The sequence below is a fragment of the Pyrgilauda ruficollis genome, unplaced genomic scaffold (assembly GCF_017590135.1).
Source record: "Pyrgilauda ruficollis isolate IOZ18807 unplaced genomic scaffold, ASM1759013v1 scaffold120, whole genome shotgun sequence".
NCBI classification, from domain to species: domain Eukaryota; kingdom Metazoa; phylum Chordata; class Aves; order Passeriformes; family Passeridae; genus Pyrgilauda; species Pyrgilauda ruficollis.
The window spans coordinates 1,322,112-1,350,058 of NW_024510322.1; the positions used below are offsets into that span (position 1 = coordinate 1,322,112).

The following is a 27,947-nucleotide window of genomic DNA, read 5'->3' on the forward strand; positions in this document are numbered from 1 at the left end:
ACAAGACACTGTGCTCTTCTTGGCAAAGCTTTTCAAAAGGCTATGAAGGAGCAGTCATGACTCTGAGCCATTACTGTGCTCCCAGAAGGAAATCCTGGTTGTTCAGGGCAGGTGGCAAAATGCCAGCTGACTTTTGGGGAGGGTGAGGGTTTGTCAGGGTTTTACTGCTAGATGTGGGGGTGGATGAGGACAGAGGGTGGCCTTAGGGCTGCTGTAGGGTTGCAGTGGCCGAGGAGGATTGAAAATACCGCTGTATTGAAGTGCCCGTGGCAGAGTTACTTGGCATGGACATGTACAGTCTCTGCTTTGCATGTGGGCTGTCTTAATGCCCTTCTGTGTTGCTAAAGGAGCAGAAATGTCCTGCTACAAGGATGTGATCCAGCCCCCTGCTTGTCAAACAAAGAAATTCTTGTTGCTAAACAAAAGGCTTTCTTAAGAAATATATAGATGCCCAGAGTTTGAATTTATGCTTTTCTCTGTGGGATGAGTCATTGCACTGGTTTTTAATAGAGCCCCTCTGGATTTATGTGGCTGCTGCTCAGATTAAACTCTGATCTGGTATGTGAAATAAGATTCAGTAGTTGTGCTCTGCTGCTGTCCTGACACTTGCAGAGAATTGCTGGTTAAAGTCTGCTTCTGTTTTTTTCTGTGCAGATAGCAGTTACTAAATACATTACGGAGCATCCTCCTTTCAGGTGACACTGGCTGTCTGCACGTGTTGCTACTTGATGGTTTTTTTTAAGCAAACATCCAATACCTGCTGGCTTGTTCGTTGTATTTCATTTAGTTGAATTCAGTCTTATGTGAGAACATGCTGACAAGTCCAATCAATACAGTCAGTGAAAGTGTAAGAAGAGGAGGGGAAGGAAATCAGCTATATGACATGTTACAAACTAATAACGAAGTTGTTGTGATGATTTGTAATGGTAATTTTTAGTTCCCCCTTCTCCCTGTCAGAACTTGCTTTTTTTTCCCCTCCCCATAGTTGCTGCCAAGTTCTACCCTGAAATTCAGAATTACGATTTGTCACACCTTTGGAGCAAGTGTTTGGAGCAAGTGTTGATTCCCTTGGGGAGGGGAAGTGAGCTGGAAGAGCTGGGTGCTTTGGGTGGGGCAGTGAGTAGAGGAGGAGCAGGAGAGGAAGGGGGATTGAGGTTGTAGGGAGTGCCGGTGGTGCTGAGCCCTTGGATGCATCCCTGCTGGTCTCTGCTGTAAGTAAACCTGCATGTAAAGCAGATAAAGAGAAGTCAGGAAGAAGGGAAATTTCTTTTTCTATGATGCTGTTGTCTTTCACTTTCTTTACTTTTTTATTTTTTTTTTTATTTTTAAGAAGCAAAGGCTTATCTGCCAAGTAAACCCGCTCTTTAAGAAGCAGGGATGGGCAGGAACTCTTGGAATTAAAATTTGTGAGCCTTGCAGTCTGCTTCTCTGCCCTTTGCATATCTTGTGGGGGTTTGTAAACTTTGTTTTGCTTGACAGCCTATCTGCATCTATGAGGGAGGGTTTGCCTTTGGCTAATGTGCCCTTTGCATTAAATTAAGCAATCCTCACTGCTCTGTCCTGCGAAAGTTGAACTGGACCAGCTGTACAGCTCATCTGTAGTACAGCAACTATTTTTTTTTACCCTCCCTCTTTACTTTTTTTACTGCAGCTTTTGTTTTCTGTGTCTTCTTTTGTGTGTCTGTCTTCCATCCCCTCGTGCTGTCACTGTTGAATATTCAAACTCCTGATCTGCACATGGGCTAAAAATCATTATTGCTTTGAACTTAAAAATGAATTAAGTGAATTCCCACATCCACCGCAGGAAAGGAAAATATTCAGTTTGAAATATAATTTGGAGCCTATAGGAAAATGCATCTGATGAAGTTTGTGCTAATTCTATAGCTTCAGTACCAAAGCACCAGCTCTGTTATCATCAAGAGTATTGAGTGCAAGCTCTGTATTTTCATAGTAACTCAGTATGGCTAATTAGTTTGAAGGCTCTTTGAAGAAGCCGATGTATTGACTAAATAAGCTCTTATTTTTCAAAGCAACTACAGGCATTCTTAATTTACAGAGCAGATAGTTCTAAAACTGCCTTCAGTTTGCATACCAGGAGCGAGTTGAAGCTGAGTGTGCTTGGATTCAGGCTTACTCCTGCGCCGTCTGCCAGGGTTGGTGTCAGTGTGCTCGAGGGAGGTTTCTGGGTCTTTGGCACAGTAGCACAGCATAAATGTGTACCACTGGGCTGGATCTGCCCAGGAGGGGGATGTCATGTAATGACAGCCTCTGCATCATTGAAATCAGGGGCAGTATTACCAGTCTGTTTCGTGTTTGCAGGCAGGTTGGATCCAATAATGAAGAGCAGCTTTGAGTTTCTAACCAGATGACATGGCTAATCCTAAGGCATGTATAAAGCGGCCGTAGTTATTAGGAGATTTGTGGCTTTGAAAGTTCGGATTCCCTTAGTGCAGTTTGTTAATGGCAAGGATTTGCAGTAAGTGAATAATAGATGAAAGTCATCAAAAGGCTTACAGGGGATTTCTTGTGACGTGGTGCTGGTCTGTCTCATGCCAGAGCTGCAGATTTCTGGGTGGATCGTAAAATCTAAAAAAAAGAAAAAAAACAAAAAGACAGAAAGGGAAAAGAAAAAAAAGAGGGCAGTCATTCCTGTTTTGTGTCACTTTGGATAATCAAGTTGATGGCGTGATGCATTGGGAAGTACAGCCACAGTGCAGAGTGCTGTATGCTTAATTCCCTTGTCTCTGGCTTTTCCATGGGCCAGCAATGCCCCAACAGCAAAACAGACCCTTCATAGCCCCGGGGTCTGGCAGCTGGAGGGGAAGGGATGCCCCTGGCCATCTTCCCTTCTGCATTTTGCAAGGTGAGCAAGGCTGCTGCTGCACCTCCTCACCATCTGGCACAGCTTTTCACTGGGCTCCCAGGAGTATTTCTGCTTGCAATGCCTCTGGTACCACGGCACCAAGCATTTCCTACAAGCCAGGAGCTCCTGACCCCAGTGGGGTCTGCAGTTCTGGGTGAGGTCTCTCCTATGGGACTGTCCCCCCAGCTCAGGCAGGAGGGTGTCCCAGTGCTTGTGCCAGGGACTTCGCTCAGCTGGGGTGGTGCGCAGCAGTGCCTGCCCTTACCTGCTTCTGTGGTCATAGATTTTGTCCTTAGTCACTGGGCTGGCGCACCTGCAGACACCTTTTGGATCGGCCCCTGCTCAGAGCCCAGGTCAGGGCTGCAGGCAGCTCCTCCTGAGTCCATGAGGAGCACAAATCAATTAACAACTCTCTCTGTTGTCATGGTTTGATAGAGGTGCGAGGCAGAAAAAAGTTGGTCAGAAAAGCTGTGGGGTGGTATCCTGACATGGGATGAAGTGTGAGAGCTTGCTATCTCCATTTGTTTAAATTAAAAAAAAAAAATGCATTTAACTCTGCTGTTGTGTTCCAAGTTGAATTGCACCTGTGTTGTATTTGGCAGCACCTAATGAAGCTACAACTTGGGGCAAATCCTAATGATTTTTGGCTGCAGAAGCAGCTGGGGAAGATAGATTTGATGCTGGGAAAAGCCAGTTGTGTGAATAGCTGCAGAAAGCAGGATCCTGTCCGCCTGCCTGACTGTCAAAATAATCTTCACTTCCAGGCGTGTTGGTGAGGACTGTCTCAAGGCAGTTTCTGTGATTTTAGTCTGCATCATGGCCTGCCAGAGGGCTCATCGTGTGTTTTGTAGCTGGAAGTGTGGTTACAACAGCCTGCAAAATCTGTATTAAATCCAGAAACTCCACTGTGTGCAAAGCATTTGTTGGGAAGTTAAAGTCATCTGCAAGCTCTAATCCATGGACCCTCCAAGGAGGGCATGTCTGTCTTGTTCGTGTTGCAAAACCAAGTGAAAGTTAGGAAATGTTTATGGCTACTGCCATGTGTGTTCCTTAATTCTTCTCCCTTTGGGCTTCGTTCAAACTCACTGTGGTAAAAACAGAAAGTGAGGATGTAATTAGAAGCCCGTTTATGTGAGGATCCATGGAAAGAGGCAAACTCCCTACAGGCAGATAGGCACACATGTATCTGGCATAGTTCAATTCCTGCCTTGCAGGCTGCTTTGTTGCAGAGACCTGCTGTAGTTCCCAAAATTTACTTGAGCGTTTGATTTTGGGGATGTGCAGTGTGGAGGATGGAGGTTTCATCCTGGGGGCAGTTGTCACCTGAGCAGGTGTGACCCCTGGGTCAGCCTCAGCAACTTGGTAGATACTGCTCTTTTGTTGGTGATCTGCTTCCGGCTGGGAATCCTGAGCATCTGTCGGTGAAGTGCCTGAATGCAAAGCAAGGCACTTACTTGGGCATAAGCAACCTCAGCCCCATCACTGGGCAGCTCACTGGGAAATATTTGTTCTCACAGAGAATTGTAAAACTGAATGAGTGTCAGCATGGTTTGCTTGTTTTAGAGAGGGCGAGTCCTTTATTCTGGCCAAACAGCAGGAATATCAAAGATGTGTTTAGGCAGTGGGAGAGAGAAAGGGTTTGGTGTGACTGACGGAAACTGTTGAGCAAGAGGTGGTGCTTTGTGCAGGGTTATTATGGTTGGAAACCTGTCCCAGCACGCAGGGGAAGCACGGTTCAGCAAGCCCATAGTCAGAGCCGAAAGCAGTTCATCCCCAGGATTTACTGTGTGTGCAGCTGGTCCCCACCGCAGAGAGCAAAACAGTGAAGTTAAATAGCTAAATAAACCTCCTGTCCCTGCAGGCAATGGCCCTCAAAAGGCAAAATTATTGTTTGCAAGAGTGGGTGCAAGTGAAAGGAGATGCTGACAGGCTGGTAGGGAGGGCTGACTCTGGGCAGTCTGTAAGCATTGTGGTCGGGTGACGGCATCGCCAGGCGTGTTGAGAGTCTCACCACTTGTGGAAAATTCACTCCTTTTCTTCCTTGGGCCTAGGTGTCCTGAAGTTACAAAGAGTAATGTATGTATGGGTACATTTGTATGAGTTCAGGCTCTTTCCCACCTGTTAAGGTTTCTTGCAGTATTTTCAGATCATACTTTCCAACTTTCCCCCTGCTCTGATGGATTGTTCAGTTTTCCATTTTGCTGTTAGTGAAGAGCTGTATTTCTCATCTCAAATGAGAGATGGCTTTGTTTCTGGCTTTGTGGTCAAATTGCTAGATCTGGGGATGCTGAATAACAGGAAAGAGGAAACAGTTGATTTAAGCAGCTACCATTTTCAGTATTAGGAAGAATCCTGGAAAATGCTCAAAGCCAAGCAGTCTTCTGAAGGCAAGTAGCCCTTGCTGCTAGAATTGGCCCCCTCAAATAAATCTGAGAGCTGTGAATTTGTTGCTTCCCTATCTGCCCCCCAGCAGTTGCAGGGTTATTTGAAGCCTGGCTTCTCTCTGTTAATAGGGCTTCTCTCAGGAGCTCAAGTGAGCCTGCAATAGCATTGGAAATAAGTCTCTTCTAACCCAGCATACTGCTTCCTGCTCTAAAATAGACTTGATTAAATTTTCTGGCTCTCATTTTCATTGCTTGCAGACATCCAAACCTTCACTTCTCAGTGGAAAGAGGCACGTTGGGAATTACAACTAATGTTAAAACCTAAATAATGTGATTTGCCAAAACAATGTTGCAGAGATTATTTTTTTGTTTTGTTTTGTGTTTTTTTATTTCTCCCTCTGTTTGAGATGCCATTGTAAAACTTTGCTGGTGGAATAAAAGGTATTTCAGTGAGATGTGTTTGTTCTCTTATATTTTGGGCATTTGTGATAATTTCTGCAGGGGGAAAAATAGGCAGTTTTATTCCAAAGGGGTGATCTCACCTCCCAGAAGCAGCCTGTACCTGCCACTAGCACTTCCCTGTGCTGCTGTAGCAGCGCTGGCTGGGGGCAGATTCAGACCCCATGGTCTTGCAGCCCTCCCACCAGCAAGCTTGGCATCAGGGAGTTGTCAAAATCACACATGGAAATTTTTGTGGCATCCTCCCTGGCAGCTCTGTCTGTGCAAAATTTCTGGATTATGGTAAAGAATATTGTCTGTGCTGAACTTCTCATTCATTTTTGAGTACAAACCATTTCTCTCCGGTTAAATCTATTCCTGGCTGTCACTGCTTCCTGGTGTGATTTGAAACTGGGGGCAGAATTAGATAAAAGATTTGCAGGGAGGAAGAGAGAAGGATGTGAGCTGGATGCTTAGAAAGCGGTTGTTCTAGAGGGATGATCCTAAAATAGAATGGAGGAAAGGCAGGAAGCCCTGGAAATAGGGTGGAAAGGTGTAAACACAGTGACAAGATTGGAGAATTCATGGTGAAGTGGCAGCAGCATCACACACTGGAGGTACTTTGTACATGGGTCACACGTGGGTGGCTTTTGACCCTCTTTGCTTCGTGTGAGGCATGTATGCTTTCCATCTTGGTGGTTTATTTTGGACACTGCTGTCAGGCACATGGTGTGATTCTTGGGATTGTGTCCTATGCAGGACCAGGAATTGCAGTCGAGGGTCCATATTGGATCCTTTCCAACTCAAAAAGTTGGAAACTTCCAGCTCAGAGTGTTCTGTGATTCTGCTCCGTGTTTTGCAAATGGGCTTGTTTGGGCTTTCCAGTATGGAGTGAGTCTTACACCTTGGTAGGAACAATATGTCATGCAGGAAAGAGCAGATCCACCTCTGGGCTTCCAGAGGAAGGGAATTTGATGCCTTCGTTGGTAAAAGCGTAGAAGAGGTGTAAAACTCAGTCTGCTTCTTAAGTGCTCAGTGAAACATCAGTTGTACAGGGAACCATTGGAAACTAGGAGGAGTTGCACAGGACAATGTTTGGAGCTTCCAGGATCTTGTATTCTAAAGGAAGTCATCACGGTGGGAGAGACTGTATCTGATCAGCAGTAACACAGCACGGGTCACTCAGTAAACACAGGTGATAATGCCCCTGTGAAACTTGGTATCATTTTGGCCTGATACAAGCCAAGGTTTTTGTAATTTTTAAATTGATAACTAGCCACTTTAAATTGTTTAGTATATTGTAACTGGAAGTTATATTTGTGAATGTGACTGTGTATCCAGCTGAATGTCTTTGCAGCACAGCTATGACTAACACATTGGAGCCAGGATGGTTTCTGGAGTAGCCCACTTCTGTTTGTACACTCTGCCACTAACAGGAACAAAGTGAATTTGGCTCCTTAACACCCATTAGTCTGTCTCTAGGACCTAAACCTAAAAAGCACCATGTGTTTCTGTCTACTGTGACTTGTAAATGCAGATGTGGAAGTTTATGTTCATTAAGTGCAGGACCTCTGTAAAGCTTGAGTCCAAAATCTCTGCAGTTAGAATGCAGCATCACTGCTCTGCCCTGCTAGCGCTGCCATACATTAGCAAATTCCAAAGGATTTTAGGATGCCTGCAGCTGCAAAATCTGCTAGGTTTAGGATGTCCATCAGAGCTTTGGAGGATCCTCAGGTGTGGAGAATTTATAAAGCTCCTCAAGTCATCCTATTCAGCTGTTTGTTCTGGGAGGGGAAAGGGATCAGTGTGGCCATTCACATCCTTTTTCCATGTGCAGTGTAATTTGGGGTCCCTGCTTTGCTTGTTGCTCTTCTCAAAGCCCAGCATATGCTTTTGAAGCATCTCAACAACATGCAGGGCAGAAGTATGTGAGTTTTGTGCTGTGCTACCATAATTGAAATAATCCAGTCTGTTTTCTCTCCACGCTGCACACGTCTCTCAGCCCTGTGTAGGTGAGGGCTGTTGGTGGGAGTGGAAGTGTGGTCCCCTGCCACTGCCATTCTCCTGTCCCTGCCTCTGTGCCGCTGGGACCAGATGAGGGTGTGTGATCAGATGAGGGTGTCGTCTGTGTTTAAAATCCTCATCTTGAGGACTGAGTTTTTAAAAGTTTGCTGTGGCTGGGTTATTTTCAAGCTGGATCATTTCCCTCCTTGTGTTCATTTGTACTGTTGCCCATATGACCGTGCCAGCAGCTGAGCAGGCAGGGCTGCTCAGAGTGGGAGGAAAGCTGTAGTGCTGTTTGGTGTAGGCTGATCCCAGATATAAGTTGATTGTGAAACTGCAATATTTAAATCCAGTGGCTTCACCAACTCAGACCTTACAGTAACTCTGTGGAATGCCATGTTCTTGGCCCTATTTCTCCATGGAAAGACTTGCCTGGGGTGCTGTCAGGGATGTAGAGTACAGGAAGAGGAAAGGAATTCAGTCTTCCCAAATTCAAAGCCACATCATTGCGCTGATACCAGGTGGAGTGAGGTGTCTCACCAGGCTTTATCTTGGTCCTGTGTCACAATTCCATCTTCCAGAAAAAGCTGTAGGCAGACACGGAGTCCATGAAAGCATAAATCCTCCCTCCACTCCCTTTCCACCATTCCTGAGAGTTCAGGATTTCACAGTGTGCAGGGAGGTCTTGCCCAAGGCCTCCTGCCAGCCTTACTAAATATCCCTTGAAATACAACTTCCAAAGTTGTTTTTTCTTCAAAATTGTGCTAAATCTAATTGCATTCTCTGCTATAATTTTAATTGTGAAAAACGTGCGATAGACAAAAACACTGGATTCAGAGTTTTGTTTTTCAGAAAGCTGCCAATTAGGCTATCCTGAGAAAAGTGCAGTGTGCCATGGAGAGCCATGGCCTCTGTGAGACTTAGGGCTGTTACTGCTTGACCTTGTCCACAAGCTGAAGGCTGAGGGCTGCTCATCCTGAAAAGGGAGATGGGAGCACCTTTTGCATTCCCTGTGCTGTTTGAATGCTCTCCCTCAGTGTGATCAGTAGCTGAGCTCCATGACTGACTTCTCCTTTGCCCTTTCTGCCTTTCCTTAAGTTTATTATGGGAGGCAGGGAACATTGTGTCCCTTGTGTGTGCCATTCCCTGCAGATCCTGTGGCAGGAAAGGGCTTGTTGGTGATGAGATATTGGATCAAGCTCCTTCCTTGTGTGCTTCAGTTCTGTGCCCAAGACTATGTTGAAGTAACAGTCAGGTTTACCAACACCACTGCTTTCTGCTATGATAAATTTTGTTTGGAGAGCTTAATCCTCCAAGGAGATGGATGAGAGGGCCAGTCATCAGGTGTCCTTGCATCTCTCAGGAGGTGGAACTTCTTGCAAGCTTGGATGCAGCAAGGTTTGCCCTGATCTTTGTAGGCTGGTGTTTCCTTTTGCCTGCAGACATTAAGGCAGGCTTGACTCCTGGCTGAAGACGTGGCAATCAGTGGAAAATTCCCATTGGTGCTTGCCAAAATCAGTCCTTAGTGGGACGGATGTTCTTGCACAGTGACGGCAGTGAGGTGAGGGTTTCATCAGAAACATCAGTCACTATCTGTTAGTCATTAATTTGCCTTACCTGAAAAGCAAGTTCGCTCCTTTGCAGACGTCATGGAGAAATGCTAAGTTTAGCTTTTAAAATCCCCCTTGGGTCTGGAGGGTTCAGTTCTGCGAGGATCTGCACTGCCCTTCATCTTTCCAGCCTGAAGAAGATTGAGTTTCAAGACATTTTACCACGCCAAAGTCCTTTAGAGAAGAGCATAAAAATGGTCTGTCTGTCCTGCAAAGGACATTATAGGTCCCGGGAGGGCTAGGAGGGGCTCTCAAAGTGATCATCTCGACTGAGGTTTCTGCTCATTTTCTGCCTCAGTTTCTGTCTTGGTGAGCTGCATGATGGGTTGGCTGGCGAGATGTCAGTGATACTCTGTGTGTATCATTTCCAAAGCACTTTTTGATCTGTCAGGATGAAGGTTTCTGGAGAAATGCTAAATAGTATTATTAGTGTAAAATAAACATACTTCAATATTTCTGACCCTAAAGTGGATCCAGATGCTTTCTTATGGCTGATGGATCTGCTTTCATTTTTTCCATGGCTCAGTGTGGCTGTCTGTATTTGTTAAAGTGAGATAGGATGTCACAGAGAGCTTGTCACAGCATGCTCTTGTCAAGTCAGAAAACCTTTATATTTATACATGCACACGCTCAAATATATATATGTATATATATGTAAAAAAAGACAAAATTACTATCTTAGTCTAAGACACTATTTCCGAGTCTGACACTTCACATTTGTGCCAGGGAGGTTGGAATAAACTCAGTGAGTTTATCAGTTTTTCTGATCACAGCAGTCAGTTCAGCTGTGTAGGGAAGAAATGGGATTTGGCTGAATAACTCAAAATAGCCTCCCAAGGAAGTGAACGTGTGTCTCTGTCTTTATAGCTCTGATACAAAAAGGGTATTAAATGGCCCTTGATACCAGCTACAGGTTGCATTTTCCAGCCTGTGGTTGAGCTTTGCGAGAGGTAACTTTCCAACTCTGTTTCAAGTGTAAAACAATTTTTCTCTGTTTTTAAGGATTATTAACATTTTCATGGTTTTTGTACTACAGAGAAGAATAAGTCTTCCCCGCTGCTTAAGGGTTATGTTTTATATGGGTTGAGGTTTTACCAGCACTGGTGCCAGGATGAGATCAAAGCAGCAGGAGCAGCTGGATGGTCCTTCGTTCTGAGCATGCCAGTGGGAAATGTTTCCAAGCCAGTGTTTCAATGATTTTTTTTTAGATCCTGTTTGTGGAGATGATGCTGCACTGTCTGAGGGGACTCCCAGCTGTGCCAGGGAGATTTGGCACTACCTTGCAAAGACTAGAAAATACAGAAAGTGTGGATGGGTGTTCTGCTGGTAAAATGTTTTGGTTTGGCAACTGATACTGACAGATGTATCATCAGCTAGTAAAATCTCCTGCATTCTTAAAATCAGTGATAATAGGATTTGTTATGTTTTGTGATTTGGTGGCAGCTGGAGTATCTGCTCAAGGTTTCTTAGCTGGTGTATGAGATCCGAAGTTTTCACCAAAACCTAATCCATCCTCTGCAAATCAAAGTGAGAAGAGAGAGTCTCATTTTCCAATAAATTTAGATAAATCAAGCTGAATTAGGGATGTTTTTTGTCCACACACCTTCTCCATTCAAGCTGAGGTCTGTGTTCAAACTCAGTGACAGTTGGGAGGTTGCTGCTGATTCCCCATCTGTGCTGAGAGCTGCTGTGTATGCTCATCAGCTCTGATCCTGCCCTGCCTGAGACACTCTTGGTGTATTGATTGCTAAAATCTCTGCAAGTGCTCTACAGGGACCAAATCTAAAAAAAAAAAGCTTTTCTGCATTGCACACTTTAAACCCCTTGAGAAGGGTGACTTGAGGTACTTTCCATATTTTTGCAGTTTTCTGCTGTCCAGAGACTGTACAATTACATTTTGTTGAGTCTGTCCTAGTACTCTGAGTACTTCTGGCATGGGATGCTCCTGGATTGGTAGAAAATAATTTAAAATATGAAGGTTCTCACTCATTTAATACAACCTTACCTGTTCTTTGCACAGTGTTGAGAGCTTACTGTGCTTCCCTCGTGGTTTATTTTTTTGCTTTTTGCTTAAACAGGAATGAAATGGCAAAGGAAAAGGAAGCCAGCCAAGCAGCTGGCTTAGCAGAAATGTACTTAGCAGAAATTGCAGGTGGATCAGGCTCCTTGATTATCATCCCCATCTTGGAAGGGCAATACAATAAAATGACCACAATTTCTTAGTATATTATTTTTGACTTGTCTCCTATCTTGTGGTATGAGTTTAGTGTTCTGTCAGTGCTGGTTTTCCCGGTCTTTAGTTTGAAAGAAACTCTTGAGATAATGGTGCACTTACTGCATCCCTGGTCCCAGCAGGACTTAGCCTGTCTGAAAATACCTGACGTGATCCAGTGTATGCAGTGACTTGCTGCCGTGCAAAGGTAACTGCTCACTGACCCAGAGAACACCTTTTTTTTTTTTTTTTTTTTGTGTGTGTGTGGAAACTTACTGTGTTCTTTGAACTGCTGAGAAGTACTCAAGACATAAGCCCATGAGTTACTACAGGCTGCATGCCTGGAACATACAGGCCATCTCAACATATGGAGTAAATCAACACAGCTCTGCTGACTTCAGTGCAGCTGCATCTATAACCACTTGCTGTAACCCTGCTCCAGACTGGAGGATGATTGTGTATGAAGAGTGGATAGGAAAAAAACCCTCCCTTTTTTCTTACAGCTTTACACTTTATGAACAGAATAAATGGGCCATGAGTGGAGGTGAAATAGTAAATTATTTTTGCCTCTTTAGAATTACTTTATTTGGACATATGCGAAGTTCCCTCTTGTTCTCTGTACTTCCTAAATCAAGTAGTTGATATGCATGCACTTGATTGCTGCCATTAAAAAATACATCAGTAATTAGTTCAGAGATTGGTGTTTCAAAAAGCCCCATATACATGCACCTGCACAGAAACAAATCAGGCAGAGTTGACACTGCATAAAGACAGGGTGGGCAGCACCCGCGTTAAGGCACACGACTATGGGAAGAGGAGCTGCTTTCCTGTTTCCATGTGCCAAGAGAAGCAGTGCTATCAGGCTTATGTGTGATGGATCAGAGTGCACTGGTATTGCTGCAAGCAGAAGTCATGAATTTTAATCAACTTTACTGGCTGCCTTGAAATTTGAGTTGAAAGATAAATGTGAAAAACAGGCAGCCCATATTGTTTCTGGAACAGAACTGCCCCTTTTCAGTTGATTAAAAGAATTCTTCTTTTAACTTGATAATAAAAAATACTTCCATGTTAGCTCAGGATTTTTTTTTCCTATGCTAACCCTTCAGGTCCTGCCAGCTTCATTGTCTCCCAGAGCCAAGTGTCACCTTGTGACCACCCAGACAGTTGACCTGTGCTGCAGAGGCTTCCCAGCTGGCAGGGATTGTTGGCTGTCTGCTTTCAGCCATTTGGAAAAAGATGGGTTTAGGGCTTTATTTAAATATTCTTTATGTCTGGGGAAGGGGAGGAAAGAAGGATTGCCTGGTGAAAACTGAAAGGACTGTCCAGGGAGTTGGAGTTCAATTTATATTCATTGGGAACTTTGGCACAGCAAGCTTACTTGTCCTTCCCATCTGTGGCTCCAGGGCTGCTTTTAAGGTTATTTAGTTGTGGTATTCATTTAAACATTTGTCTTCCTAATTAAAAGGTAAGTGATTTGAATGCCGATGTTGTCTGTGGGGGACATCAGAGCTTTGCAAAGAAGTGGAGTGAAAATACCAACCCTTGTCCCTGGACAGAAATACACACCCATCATGTTACTTCCAGCCACTGCTAGGCTGGTCTGGCTTACTTTGAGTAGTTGAGAGTGCTTTCCTCACTCCTTTGCTTCAGGGGTTATCATAGCTGCTTTTCCTGTTTTGCCATTAAGTCACCTCTGTGCAGGATTAAGTTTGAAAGATTTATTTTACAGCCAAACAACTTTTAAGAAAGGGAAATGGAAAATTAGACTACAAGCAGCAGGGAGGGAAAAAACTTGGTGGCAGACTCCTGAGTGGTTCCTCCTCTCTCAAGCACAAGTGCTGTGCTATTTTCGCTTATGATCTGTGGTTCAACTCCACACCTAGTTTCTCATCTCATCTGAAAGCTGTAGGTTCAGCAACTGGTCTGTATTAGTGAAGAGTTAATTTCATTGCAGCTGCAGCAGAGGCTTATTTAATGCTCTGGGAAATTCATGCTGACTTCACTAGTGAGAAAGGCAATATAGTTTTGGGGCCTAAATTAGTGTGAAAGGGCACATAGAAACCTGCTACATACAAATTCCAGCTTGTTTGTACTCTCGGTTGGTTACGCCCTTGGCTCAGAACCCAAATATTTCAAGAATTTGGGTTGAGGTATATCCTTTCCTAAAAGAAGCATGAAGTTAGATTCCCCTTTTGCATCAGTGGGTGCAGTTTCTGTAAGGTCACAGAGGGTTTGTTTGAAGCAGAAATGTTAATTCCTCCAAGGCATATGCAGAGACTTCAGGAGAGGAAGTGATGCTTTGCTCTGGTGAGAGAACCTGGGGGCTGCTCATTGCACAGCTGAGATGACTTGGCCCCTGTTTTGATTGGAATATGCTTGCTATGAAGGAAACCCACCTGATTTCCACGTCCCTATAAAGCATCTGGGATGTCTTGTCAGTGCTGTGCTTTGCTGTACTGGGGCCATTGGTGCTGTGCCTGCTTACCCTAGTGGCTGATTTTTTTATTTTCCCAGTGGCCTTCAAAGTGTGTACATATGCTGAAGCAAATGATTAGTTTCACTAAGGAGGCTCATTTCAGATGCAGATGCTCTATGGGCTTCTGCACAAATGAATCCTGTCTGATTTTCACTTTTTTTATAAAATATTTCTTTATTTTAATACTCTGCTGGAAACGTTCTTTGCTCTCCTTACTTCACCTTTACATGTTGCTGTATTGCAGATATGGAGCTCAGGGCATGTGAACTGGTGGCATTTGTCAGCTGTCATGTTATGCTGTGGTGGGATCAGCCTGGGTGGCTGGTATGGCTGTTAATTATTCCTGGTATTTCCTTCTGATACTGAGGAAAGAGCATTTGCCAATTCCTCGAGTTATCCTAACACGTCTGTACACCGGGTAATAGCTGGCTGAGACAGTACATGAACATCACGGGACACAGCGAGTTGGGATGCCGGGGTGGGATGTGGGCACTGCAGGACGAGTGGTTGGTGGTTCTCATGCATCCCTTTCCTTGCAGTTACCTGGCCGAGCAGTGCTGGAATGGCGGCTTTGTCTACCTGATCATGTTGCGCCGCATCAAGCGCAAAGCGCCTCTGCCTCCCTCCAACGGCAACAACAGCAACAGCTGCGACCCCAAAGCCAAGCCCAACCCTGAGCCTGGAGACAGAGCTGCTCAAAATGGGAAAAGGACCAGGAAGTTCGGGGTCATCACCAGGACGCCGGGCAGCAAGGACAGCAAGGAGAAGCTGGGCTCGGAACACGGGAATGGGCACTGCACCCCGATGGAGGTGGAGGTTGCTCAGCCAGAGACCTCTGAAGCAGAGAGCAATGGGGAAGAGCAGCACCAGGGCACCGCGGCACCGTACCGGGGCCGGCTGTCAGATGATGGCATGCCAGACATTGGGGACCAGGCTGCCCAGGTATGTTTGATTTGATTCTTTTAGAGAAGAAAGCAGCAGGTGTGCAAGCAAATAAGGTTGATTTCTCAAGCAATTCTCTGGTTTCAGTGCTCTGACCTTGGGCTGAGCCTGTAGGTGACAAGACAAGCTGTCAGGGCACCCGGCTGTGGGATGGCATCTAAAACAAGGGGGCAGGAGGATTGGAGAGTTAAATAGCAACTGTTGGAAATCTCTGTCATACTCCATCTCTGATGGGAGGGTAGGTCCTTTTATCTCTTGACCTGTCAGGGTTGACCTCAGGATTTTTTGTTGAGACAACTGATGACCCTACAACACTGGAGCAGGAGGTGTCAGTAGAAGATGGTAATTTTTGTCCTTTGGAGCTTCATGTTTCGCTCTGCTTGTATTTGATGTCACCTCACAATTCATGTTAACATTGGGATTGAAGCTTCCCTTTTTGATGCACCAGATCATGTTGCATGTATTTGTGATACGAAACTTGTTTGGCCACTGTCTGAGAACCACATGGAAGTAATTGTGGATTTTGCTCAGAGTTGATGAGATAGACAATCTGTTAATGTTTGGGACGACAGTGGGATTGGGGCTTTCACTGCTTCTCTCTTGGTCCTAATGGAGATCTTGGGGTTTGTTGCCTGTCTGGAATTGCAGCATTGCTGGATGGAGGAAAATAACCCAAGCCTTGGTCAGGTTTCAGTATGCATCTATCACCAGAAGCACTGTCTGCCAATCTTTCCAGAGGCATTGATAGTATAAACAGATGAAGGCTGCTTTGCTGGGCTTGGGGCTGGCTGCAGCAGCTGGTTTTGGTTTTAAGACTTCAAAGCTGGTAACAAAGCACTGTGAGTGGACATCTCATCACTAAATTCTGTTGAGAAAAGCAGGGGATTAAACGTGCCCTCTGAATTAGTGCTCCTCAGCACTACTCCAGGGTAGTGGTGGTCATGGTTGTAAAGTTACAATAATTTAAAGTACTTTGTAGGAGTTAAAAGAAATTAACTCCTACAATTAAGAAAACCTCTGTTTTTTAAAGAAGCGTAATTGCAAAAACTTGCTTTTCGCATCAGTGAAACATGTTGGATTTTATGGTGCAACAGAAAGGGTAGGGTGTTTGTGTGTGTGTTCTTGCAAACCTCATAGCTGTAATAATTCTGAAAGAAAACATTAAAAGCTTAAAAATAAAGAAGTGAATCATTTGGTATTTTGAAAGTTCTGATCCATGTAAAGGCTTCTTGAATCTGTTCTGAAGATGTCTAAACACATGTCGTAAAAGAAGTTGATCAACTTTTTTTTGAAGTGCAAAGCCAAAAATATAGATGTAAAAAAAACCCAAAAAACCTCTTGATCCAGAGCCATCTCATGCTAGTGCTACCTTGATGTTTTGAATAATTTTGGTCTGAGGAGTAAATTGTTAAATTCAGAACATATATGTATCAATGTGAGCAATAAATACAATTTTAATGCAAAGCACATACAGGATGGCTTTGTAAAACATAAAAAACATAGCTGAGACACTGGAAAAATTCAAGAGCTGTAATCTGTTCAGTTGTGGTGTAGTGTCATTTAGTAAAATTGCTTCTCTATTTTTTTTTTTTTTATTTCCTTCCCCCCTAATATTTTGCTTAGAAATATGACCTCCATCTGTGTCAGTACTAATTACATTTTCCTGACATTTGAATGAGGAGAAATGTGAGTGTCTGGAGCCTGAATAGCACGCATAGCTCATCCTTTGCTTTTTAATGACAAGGGGGGCTTATAGAGGCCCATCACTTACAGCATCTGTGGGTAGCAGCTATCAGAGTAATGAGTGGCTTAATTAAGTTTCTTAAGAATTGAATAGGGAAGGTGAATAAAATTTTCAAAATTATGTGTTTCCTGTTAAAATAAAGAAAAAAGGCAAGAAATGAAAACACTTGGGAGCCTCAGGTGGCACTTCCAGCTCCATTTTCAAAGCGTGACCTGGCACTCAGGCATGTGAGATCCAGTTGTGCCAGGAGCCTTTTGAAAACGGCATCCAGGATGTCCTGTCAGAAGTTGCAGCCTCCTTCCAGGCTTCAAAGCAGGAGCCAAACCTCCCGTAGCCTCAGGATGACTTATCTCCTCCCAAGCAGGGACAGGGTGCATTGGCAGGGCACCCTCTCCATGGGGAAAGCAGCTCCATCCCTGCTGCCTGCTCCATGCTCACCATCTCCTCCACATGTTGGCCAATTGAATATCCACAGCTGTCAGCCCTGTGCCCTCAGGGAGCACTATATTTGCTTTCAGGGGAGACCCAGCCTGTGTCAGACTAGATGGCTGCAGGTGGGAGGAAAGGCTTTGAGAAGCCACTCAGGGATCAGCATGGATGTGGGACGAACTTGCTCGTCCTCTCCATTGCTCTTTTCCCACCCCAGGAGGCAGATTGGAGCTTTACTGAAACTGAAATGTGGAGTAAAGGAAAATTCCTTTTTTTTTCCCTCTCTTTAGGAAATTAGTTTGAAGTTGTAACCAAAATAGAGGAGAAGAGGTTGGGTTGATCTCCATGTCTTCAGACACTGCTGTGCTGATCCCAGTGGCCAGCTCATGGCCAGTGCCTGGAGGGGGTCGTGCTGGGAGAGCTTTCGAAGCATCTACACTCCATTTCAGTGCCTTTTGCTTTCAGGGTGCTTCTCCCACAAGCGTGGGGTTGTTCTGCCATTTTGTCTCCCATTTTCTGTGTGCATGCTGCTCATAACAGCAATGCTGGTCATGAAACAACAGGCGAGATGAATACTGTTTGTCGAGTGAACCTGCCAGGAGATTCCTGTGTTACTGGTTTGTGTGCATGTGCCAGTCCCCTTCTTCGGGCTTGCTTTCATCTCTCAGATCTTGATCTGTCTCTCCTTGCACTTGGCATTGCTATCGCTGTGTATAAACAAATCTGCTAGGCTGTCTGCTGGTATGTAACCCTCAGTAAATATTGTACCTGTCAATTAGCAGGCAGCATTTAATGTTTACAGGTGGTTAAGTTATGCTGCAATATTTTAGGATGAACCTAAATGACTTTTAAAAATGTGGGGATTCAAAGCAGCAAAGCTGTGTATCTGCCTGACAGGAGGATCTCCAAGATCTGGAAAGCAGACCTGACCTTGGAGAGGACCCAGGCTGGCAGCAGTGGGAGTCAAGGGCAGTAATTTAAGATTAGGCAGTCTCTGAGCTGGAGTAATGATCCATCATATCCTGTGAAGATTGGGAGCTTAAACACAGATATCAACGTTTACTTCTTGTATTCAGTGGCCTGAGACAGGGTGTAGTTTTGCAGGGTAATTATACAGGCACAGATGGAAGAGAAGTGTGGGAATGGGCTGCTGGAATCCACTAAAAATTATAAAGAAAAGGAAACTGTGAGCTTTCCTCACAATATACCAGTCCTGTGGTTTCAGTGTGTTGACTGGTAGGACAGAATCTCTCAGTTTTGTTCTCAGTTTCTCTGTCCTGGTCTTTTTGGAAGATCTGTGGACTGCTTTCTGTTGTTGTTCAGCCCCTAAGGAGTGCCCAGAGATGGCCAGATACAGCTGGTATGGGCAGGAATCAGAAGTAGGACTGGGGTTTGCAAAGACCAGATTAGGAGTGTGAAGGGCTGGAGTCTGGTTCTCAGAGGGACTTAAACTGATCCAGGTTTTGCTGGCATGATGAGAAGTTTGGCTTTCAGTTTTGGCCAGGTTTGGAAGCCAGAGGAAGCTTGGACAAAGATGAGTTACACCAGAACAGACTAGCCACCTTGGCTGCCTCCATCCCCGGCAGGGGGATGAAAAGCCCTTGAAAACCCAGCTGTTAAAAGCAAAAACGAGACACCCCCAGAATGGCCTTGAATTATCTTCTTTATAAGCATCCAAATTATTAAGGTCTTGAAATTCAGATCCAAATTTATTGTGGCTGGTGGAAACTGTGTAAAGGACTTTAGGCAGAGTGAAAATGCTTTAATAGTTAAGGGACGCAGGTGAGAGGGGCTGGGGCTGTGCATTTCAGTTTTTCTCCAGTGGCAAAGATACATGGCACAGGAGGAGTTCAGGGTGTTCTGGGTGGTGGTGGCGCTGTGGGGTGGGGTTGTGGCGAGATGCCTTTACAGGATGGAAACACATTAGCATCTGGTGCAATATTTCTGCAAAATATGTGTGATGCTTTTCAGTGTCAGTGTGCCATCTATTAACGAAGTGAGAGAAAGGGGAAGGCAAAGGAATGTTAATTCCTTGCCTCCTAGAGGTTTTTGGGCAGGTCTGGGTTATAGCAGTGGTTCAGGATCTTGAGTCCATGCTGTTAACACCATTGCTCTGGTCTCAGTCCCCAGGGCAGTGTGCTTGCCTAGCCAGCTTTGCTCTTACAGCCCAACTGAGCTCAGCTTGCATGGACCACAACCCTCACCAGAAGTGTGAGTCTGTGCACAGGTGCACACAGATGTGTCTGTATGTAGAGAACCAGCCAGGTTGCTTTTGTACTTTTGTGCATGGTACATTTTATCAGCAGCTCTTTTCATTCTTTGGGCCCATTATTGCTTTCTTACTGACGTTGCTCATCTTGGGTAGGGATGAATGCTTTTGAATTGCATGTTACTTTGCAGTTAGGGAAGGCTGACAGCCATTCTACAGCAGTACTTGCCAATTAGTGTTAGTAAATGCCAGCATTACCTTGACTTTTGGTTAGTGGAAAATGTTCCTTATCTTGCCAAGCAGAAGAGGAAGGCTAATAGCACATTACAGGAATCAAAACATGAGACTTGAGATAATGTAATGGCTTTAAGCATTTTACTGTTTTGTTAAACTTGATGGGAAAAAAAAAAATTTCTCACCCTTTTGCTATACCAAAATGTATAACTTGCTGTAAGCAAGGTAGTCCAGTGAAGTTGCTGAAGCTAAGTTGCTTTACATCAATTTTTTTTTGGCAGCCTAAGCATTATTTACTGTTTCATCAAGGCTTTTATGGGATTCTTGTGATGCATGGTTTAGACATAAATAACACTGGTTTTAGGTGTTAATGTAGATACTTTTAGTCATGTAAAGGCCTTCCTCAGAATCTGATTCATTTCTTAACATCTTTTTATCTGTTGTGTTTTCTTCCAACTTTCATTAACATGGATCCTGGGGCTATCTACTGTCTTGAAGTTTTAATGTGCACTATGATAAGCATGTCTTCCCTCTTTGTTGCCTGTTTTGGGTTGTAAACTCTCTTAGGGACAAGGGTTGTCTTTTAATTGCAGCTGTACAGTACTGACAAAACTTGGCCTTTTTTTGCTTAGGGTTTTAGGAAGTGCTTTGATGTAACTAGCAGTGAAATTACAGTTAATATTTTTTGCTGCCAGTTATGTTCCACCTTTCCATAAAACAACAAGCATCCCGATTTTCTGGGGTTAAGTCGCTTGCTGCCAAATTTTTTCAGCTGACTTAAGATTCTGCCTGCCTTTGCTGTGATTTAAGTGATAGCTGCAGCTGTGGAGCTGTAGACTTTAATTTTGAATAGCGACCTGTCCTTTTATCTTGTTTTTGTACTGAATTTTCCAAGGGTGCTTGGATGTAGAGATAGTCTGGTAATGGATAAGTTACATTGTGTTGGTTTTACTGTGTCACCTTGAAACGAGGTCTTCACTCTTGGAAATGAGCTGTCCCCAAAGGCAGCGCGGGAATGTTCGGGGTTCTGTTGCAGGAGGTCTCAGCCATACTCAGCTATCATAAACCATAGGTGAAAACACTCCTGTGAAAGCATTTCCTACCATGGGTGTTTGGGCCTTTTCTCTTAATATTTTGTGTGCCATATTAAAGATACAGCAAACCCACAACTAAAATGCAAATGACAAGCTTTAGCTGAAATTCAAGTTCATACCATTTTATGTTTTAATCATTAAGTGTGAATAGTTGAAACCAAGTGGACATGCCTAAAAATAGAGTATGTTGTCTGCTTAGGTGCTGTAATGTTTCAGGCATTTGTTGGAATTATAATGCTACATACACCTAATTTTTGAGGCAGAGTGCTGAAAGCACTGAGCAAACCCTAAAGATTCCTGCTGTGGACAGATGTAATACCAGTCCCCATGAGACACCCCTCTTTAGCCGTGTATGGTGACCTACTCTAGGCTGGGCTTTGATCTGCTACAGGCTGCAAGGGTGTTTTCAGGGAAACTTCAGACTAAGCAACCAACCATTCCCAAAAGCCCACCAAGAGCAAGAGACTGGGTGAGGTACTCAGTAGAGTGCAAACACCTGTAGCCCTTAAAAGCCTGAGCCTCCTCAGGGGCAATTGCCAGGCAGAAACCCCTGAGGGTCAGAGGAGAAAATCCTTTGTCTGATCTCACAATCATGATTCAGCTGATGGCAAGAGTGGAACAGTTCAGAGGGGTGCAATCCAGATGGTGATAGTTCAGGATGACAAATTATTCCAGCAGGTTTTTGTGAGGGGTGATGGTATAGTTCAGGTGCTTGCATTGGCTGATAAAGTATTTAAAGTTCTTGCCAAGGAAATGATGTCAACAAGCAGTCTGTCTCGGGAGATGGATCCCTGGGCGACACTCTTGCTTAAAGTCGTGGAATTTTCATCCACTCTGCTGTGCTGCCTGTTTTGTGTATTTTAATTATGTGTTTGTGTTTGGAGGAGGGTATGTTTTTGCTTTTTACTGTTCCCCAGGCTTCATCCCCTAGGACACTTCTCTTTTCATGGGGAAAATACTCATTTTAGTGAAAAGAAGCCAAATGTCTGGCGGCTGTTTGTCCAAACAAGGCGACTTGTGAGATCAGAAACCAACACTTGAATGCAATCACAGTTGTGTCTGTGATTCTGGCTCCTACTTTGAGGACATGGAGAATTTATATCATCAGTACTTTGTGATTCCGGTTGGGTTTGGGGATTTTCCCCCTCTTTTAAGTAGTGTAGGAGGCGCGCTGTATGGCTTGCATCGCCCAGAGGTAGAAGCCAAAGGCTTCAGTGGTTCAGCATTAAGAAACTTTCACGGGCAGCAAGGATGGACAAAGGACTCCTGTTTTGGAATAATTTATTGATAAAGAAATTTAAGATTGTTTTGCTCCCCTGCTTTTGATTTTTTCTTGGAGTTGTTTAGCTTGCTTGTGCAACAATGAAAACAAAACCCAGGGTAGTAGATGAAAGCAGGAGTCCTGCTTTCAAATCAGCCTTAAAAATAACCTGGCTAAGATTCGATAAAAAATACACTCATTATCCACTAATGAAATAATTGCTTTGTTATGAATCTGCAAAAATCAGATTTTGGCATGATTTTCTGGTGCTGAGTCATTCACATTAATATCTGAGGTGTGAGGAGTGGTGGCTTTTGACTGTATCTTAAGACTGAAGTGTTCAAGGTGCTCACCTTGTATGCGATGGTGCAATTCCCCAGCTACTAATCTGTCTTTCCCACCTGCCTGCCGGGGAATGGGGAATAGTGGGAGAAGGCATGATGTGATTCAAGGTGGAGCAGGGAGCTGGGAGTAGTGCTTTTAATTGATCTCACATCAGTGAAGGATGCTGGGCAGTGGTGTGTGCTGGAACCTTCCCATTGCTCTCCCTGTTCATGCAGAGAGGGTTTGTTGCACAACAGGTCTAATGTTATGTGTTTCTCTTTGGAGCATTTTGTGCTGGTTTTCAGCTCTATGTGATCAGCATGCTGGTTGCCAGCTGCTGTGAAGCTTATTGAAGTAAATTTTTATAATGCATGGAACTTGGAACTTTCTGTTAAGTGTCGCATTTCCAGAGCTTCATGGCTGGTGAGGAAGATCTCACTGCTTGCTTCTGCTGCTCCTAATGGAAGACCCTGAGAAGTTTGTAAGTGGGAACTGGTCCCTGCAGACAGACAGTAAAAATCCATGCTGAATTGCAGAGGGAGGGAGACATCCTGTGGGCTGCATTCAGGTCCATGTCAGTCAGTCGTGTGCATACAGACTTTGCATGGTTACTGATATTCTTATCAGTGCTTATCTCTGTTTTTGTTTTAAAATTGTTGCATATTTACATCAGCTTCGTCTGAATTGCTGCTGTGACAGAAAGTGGTTTTTCGTAGACAACTATTTTACATTTTCCATTTTACTGTCTGGCTTTTTAACTACTTATGGTGTTTCTGTTTTCCATTTGTTTACACCTTGCTCCTGCCAAGCTTGTCTTTTATGAAAGATTTCAAAGCAATTTTTTTTCTTTTGTATATACAGATTTGCAGCTCCTGGAACACGGCACAGTCAAAATAAGTCAAACCCCTTTTAAATCCCCTGCAATTAGCTAGTGAAGGGGAAGCGGGGGAAAGAATGGCTCCAGTGTCTTTTGCTCATTTATTTATTTATTTTCTTCAACACTCGGAGGAAAAACGTTCCTTTTTGTTTTATTAATGATGTGCTTATGAAATGGAGTGTTTGATGGTGTGCACTCGGAGCAGGCGGAAGGCGAGCTTCCCCACATCGCGCTGGCAGCACGCTCCCTTTCTGATCTGCAGCACTCTTAGTTTATTCCAGATGTAGGCTTGCTCTCAGCAGAGGCTGTCTGATGTACAATGGTTTCACGGTGGAGAAAAAATGGCCTACGGGGACCCACTGGAAGCTGCAAGTTGTATTCTCTATTCTCACTTGTGGTCTGTTACATAAGATGACCCTTCCCCTGTGGGCCCCCCACTTCACAATTAATCCAAGTAGAATATTTATATTGTCTTTTAAAACATTTTAATTATTTGTAACCTAGGCACTTTGAAGTTGATCAGATTCAAGCGGGAAAGTCTGGTCCAAAGGGCTGCCTGCTTGAAAGAGCCAAGTTGGGAGGAAAGTTGAGTCACTAAGAGTGATGTAACTGCGGAGAAGAGAAATTAGCCATTAGTCCAGCTGCAGCCTGACTTGGCCATTTGTGTGTCTGCTTGCTGTGTGAGGGAAGTCAAAAAATGCAAGTCTGGAAGGGATTTCAAGAAATGATCCAATCTCATCTCATCCTCTGAGACTGACTTCGACAAATGTTGGTTCATCATGTCCATGAAATCCTTTTCTGTGAGGAATCCATGTAGGCAGGGTTGCTGCTGCCTGGGATTACAAGCGAAGTCCATGGGGCGCATCTGGGCACAGTTAAGGTTCGAGTCCCTAACAATGAATTTTTGCTCCTTACTGCTTTGAAACTCTCAAAGCAAGCATGTCTTTCTGAGTGTCCATCTTGGCCAAATCTCAGGTGAATTGCATGGTATTTTTTGGATTGTCATATACAAGTATTCTCTCATGGTGAGAATCAAAGCCCACTCCTCAAAATTTGAAAAGTTTAACAAGGGATAATAAGGGACAGACCAATAAAGCAAAAGTAACAGCTCTGGGTGCATGGCAGCAGCCAGAGGCTCACCCAATTTTTTTAGCAAGCAGTCCTTTATACTGTTGCAGTTGCATTACTTTCTCAAGTGACTTTGCACGTTTTTGGAGCCAGTTTACCACAACTCCGCCTTAGGTTTCCACAGAATTGCGTAAGGCCACAGCTACAGTCTCCAAGGTTCCATTGGGGGAAAGTCCAGGCTGGTCTTCTGATGCCACTTCAGACTCCTTTTATGGTATTTTGTTCTCTGCCTGTGCTATCTTGGTTATACGTTTTTCAAGAGCGGTTGTATCTTGTGATACATCCTTTGCAAGCACGCTTATGTCTTGTGATAGCCTTGCTTTAGGAACAATTTTAGTTACACTGTTTGCAAAAACAATTATGATTTGCACTTTATTTACAGAAGTTGTTACAATTTATAATAATTTGCAAGGGCATATACATAGTAGCAAAAGCCAACTGTTGCATAGAGTTCATAACATCCTGTTATGTCATGAGCCTGTCCTCAAGAGCTGCACAGGGTGCTTGTGACCTGCCTTTGGCTAAGGAATATAGCTCAGTCTCCTAAGGAGTAAGCAGGGTTGGATATCACCTGGTCCCTGGCTGCAGCAGGGGCTGGTAGTGCCTCGCACTCTGTCCTTGATGAGGATTTCTGGAGTTTGAGACTGAGCTGGCATCAGCACATCTGTGCTTTGTGCTTGAAGTGCTTTTGCACCAAGAGCTATGAGCGCGTATGTACAGATTTCTTGTGTCGCTGGTGGACAAAGCTGGGCGGAGGTTATTCTGAGTTATTTATAAGTGAAGCTGTGAGAATTATTCTAAGAGGATGGGAAAATTCAGATGTTAATAGAAATGTGGAACTGACAGCAGCTGAGCAGCAACTGGAATCGTGCAGCTGATCAAAGAAGAGTGGTCAGCATTTAAACTCATCCTCTGGGCAGGGATTAAGCAGGCTCCAAGGGCAGTGACATCAGACCTGCAAAATGCCAAAACTAACTACACTTGGAGTTTCCTTTGGGTATTGCAAGTCTCTAGAGTGGAATGAATGCACCAGAATCCTAGCTTTCATTTAAAGACTAAGTGAGCTTGTAGTCTTTTTGTTCATGAAGGAAAGCTTGAAAATAGGATACTTCAACAGTTTTAAAAAATAAACATTCATTACTACTTTTTTTTTTTTTTCTTTTCTTATTTTTTAAAGCATTTAAGCTTGGTGTAGTTTAACCTGGGAGTCCCCAGTAACTCAACAAAATCAGCTTTAAGTAAAATTTAAATGCATTTATAAATCCTTAGAATTGGCACAGAGCTTTACTATTGAGGCTTTCCTGTGATGGACTCACTTAAGATGCACGTTCAAAGCAGCACCATTTTTAGCCAGCTGTGAAGTATCCCATGCTGCTCTGTACAGAGAGCACAGCAGCTTCATGGGGAGAGAAAGGGGCTTCTTCTGGACACCCCCTTTCTCCAGAGGCCTCAAGGAAAGGCTGGCAGTCTGCTCTTTTATACATAGCTTTCAAAATCTGGGAGTGACATCCCTCAGAGGTACAACTGTGTTGGTGGGGGGCATTTGCTTTCAGTGCATGGTTAAGTGAAGAGCTATGAATGTTTTATGAAGGAAAGGGTAAGAACAGTGAGGGGTTCTGATTTCCAGCTGACGGCGCTGAGTTGTTTATTCCCAGAGAAATCCCTGCAGCTGACCAAGGACTGAAGGGGGACAGTGTTTTCTTACACAGGACTTGGTGGCAGTGGCATTTGAAAATGAGTGAAAGAAATACATGTTTGGGCATGTGCCAGATGGTTTTGTTGTCTTGTGGATGTGTTTTTCTGCCCATGTTTGCACGGAGCAGTGCTTTACTTTGCAAGTGCTTTTGATTACTTTGCAACAGCTTTTGATTTTAGTGGGCATTCAAAGGGAATGATATTGGTACTTGCATCAAGAGCAGTAGAGTCTTGCCATTTGCTCTTATTAAGTGTTCTGTATATGAATATTTGAGAGTTGGTCAGTTAATAATAAATTTGGGAATTTTTGCAGTAAAATATGTGATAGAGAAGAGTGCTAAGAAGTGCAAGCCAGGCACATCGTGGGCCTTGGTGTAACTTACGTTCCAAAAGGCTTTTCCAAGTCATTAAAGGCAATTTTATGACTGCATTGTTAAATTTTATTGGAAAGTCTGCTTCCAAACTGGGTTTAACAAAGGGACATTCAAAGTGGCATCTTATGAGGAGAATGGATGGTCGTCCTTTCAGCCTGGGCTTGGTTGGGGGAGGTAGAGAGATTGTATTTCTCTGGTGTACTGTCTTCATTATGTGTGCAAGGTACTTCGCAGCAATAAAACTTCTCTGGAGCATTTTCATGCTGTAGCTCAGTTCTGTTTTTTAACTAGATAAATATAGTTGACTCTTGCCCCTGCATTTAACACAGTGTCTCATGTGTCACTCTAATTTATTTTAAAGCATCCTCTGTCCTGACATGTCCTGTTATTCAGCAGGAGACTGGGTTTTTATAAAGGCATTGAAGATCCCAGTTAAACCTGCTGGGATATTGCTCATCTGCAAGGCTTTCAAGTTAACAAATTACCCACAGGTGTATGTTTCCGGGTTCAAAGTTTTGGGTCACCTCTTATGGAATGTGGTTTGATTTTTGTGTTTCTCCTACCTCCCTGTGGTCTGAGGGCTGGGATTCATTGATATCGTAGTTTGTTGTTATTATTAATATTCATGTTAACATTAGTAATGTTAGTATCGATAATAATTAATTATTCTTGTTATTTTTCACTTTATTCTTAAGGTATTGTTGTAGCTACTGACCTCTTTGTTCCTTTATCTGAAAAAGTTGTATTTTAAAAGTTTCAGGGATCAAGTGAAAAAAAACCCCACGTTTTCTTCACTTAATACTCTTATAAACAACAATGGCCTAAAATCTGCAGGTTGCTGCTACAGCCCTTGGGTTTGCCGATATATTTAGCAGTTCTTCTTCTCAGAAACAAGCAGCAATTTGTGCATGCTCTTCACAGTTTGCTATGAAATTTTAATCATCTTTGCTACTTGGGCGTTTGGGTAGTGCGAGAATATTACTTGTGTGCATAACACACCCAGTCAGAAATAGCTGACCTGGTGCCTGGTGACTACAACACATGGCTTAAAAATTGCCTCCAAATTGTGCATTTTGCTGTCTTACAAGCTTGAAAACTTCCAAGGGTTTTTCATAATCCTGTAGTCCTGGTTCTTCCCCTCTCTGACAGCATCCTGACAACTGCCTTACTTGTCTTGCTCGCTTGTTTTTCTCTTTCCTTTTTTGCTCTGCTGATACTGTCACACTTGTGTTTCCTTGTGCCCAGTCCTGCCGGTAGGACTCATGGTAGCTAGTTTCTGTTTTCATTTCATATTGCTCTGAAGTTTGTAAACTGCTTTTTGGTTTAATCTTTACAGCAGTTAAAAATAACCAAAACCAATAAAGATGTCCTGAACATTGCTTATTACCTTACTTATACTGAAAATTATTCTCCACAGTGGGTAAATTTATTATTTACAATCTGTGCCACAGCTGCCCAGTAAGAAATACTTGATTGGCAGCTGATAATTTAAAGATGGTGATTTTTTTCCTGTGTCTCAAATCCTGCAAACCCCTCTGGAGAGGGAAGCACTGCTGTGTGATGCAAGTCTGGTCCCTGCTGCAACAGCAGCTGCACCACCTGATGTTCAAGGTCCCCCTTGAACCACGTCTTGGTCCTCTACAGCCCTG

General features: G+C 43.8%; 1 protein-coding gene across 1 annotated transcript in view; it reads left to right on the top strand.

Annotated features, from left to right (window-relative positions):
* PDZD2 (PDZ domain containing 2) overlaps positions 1 to 27,947 on the top strand; it is a 138,067-nt gene that overhangs the window by 54,003 nt on the left and 56,117 nt on the right. The window contains exon 2 of the mRNA XM_041490216.1: positions 14,527 to 14,929. Within this exon, the coding sequence (XP_041346150.1) occupies positions 14,527 to 14,929 (403 nt within the window). The remainder of the gene's footprint in view (positions 1 to 14,526; positions 14,930 to 27,947) is intronic.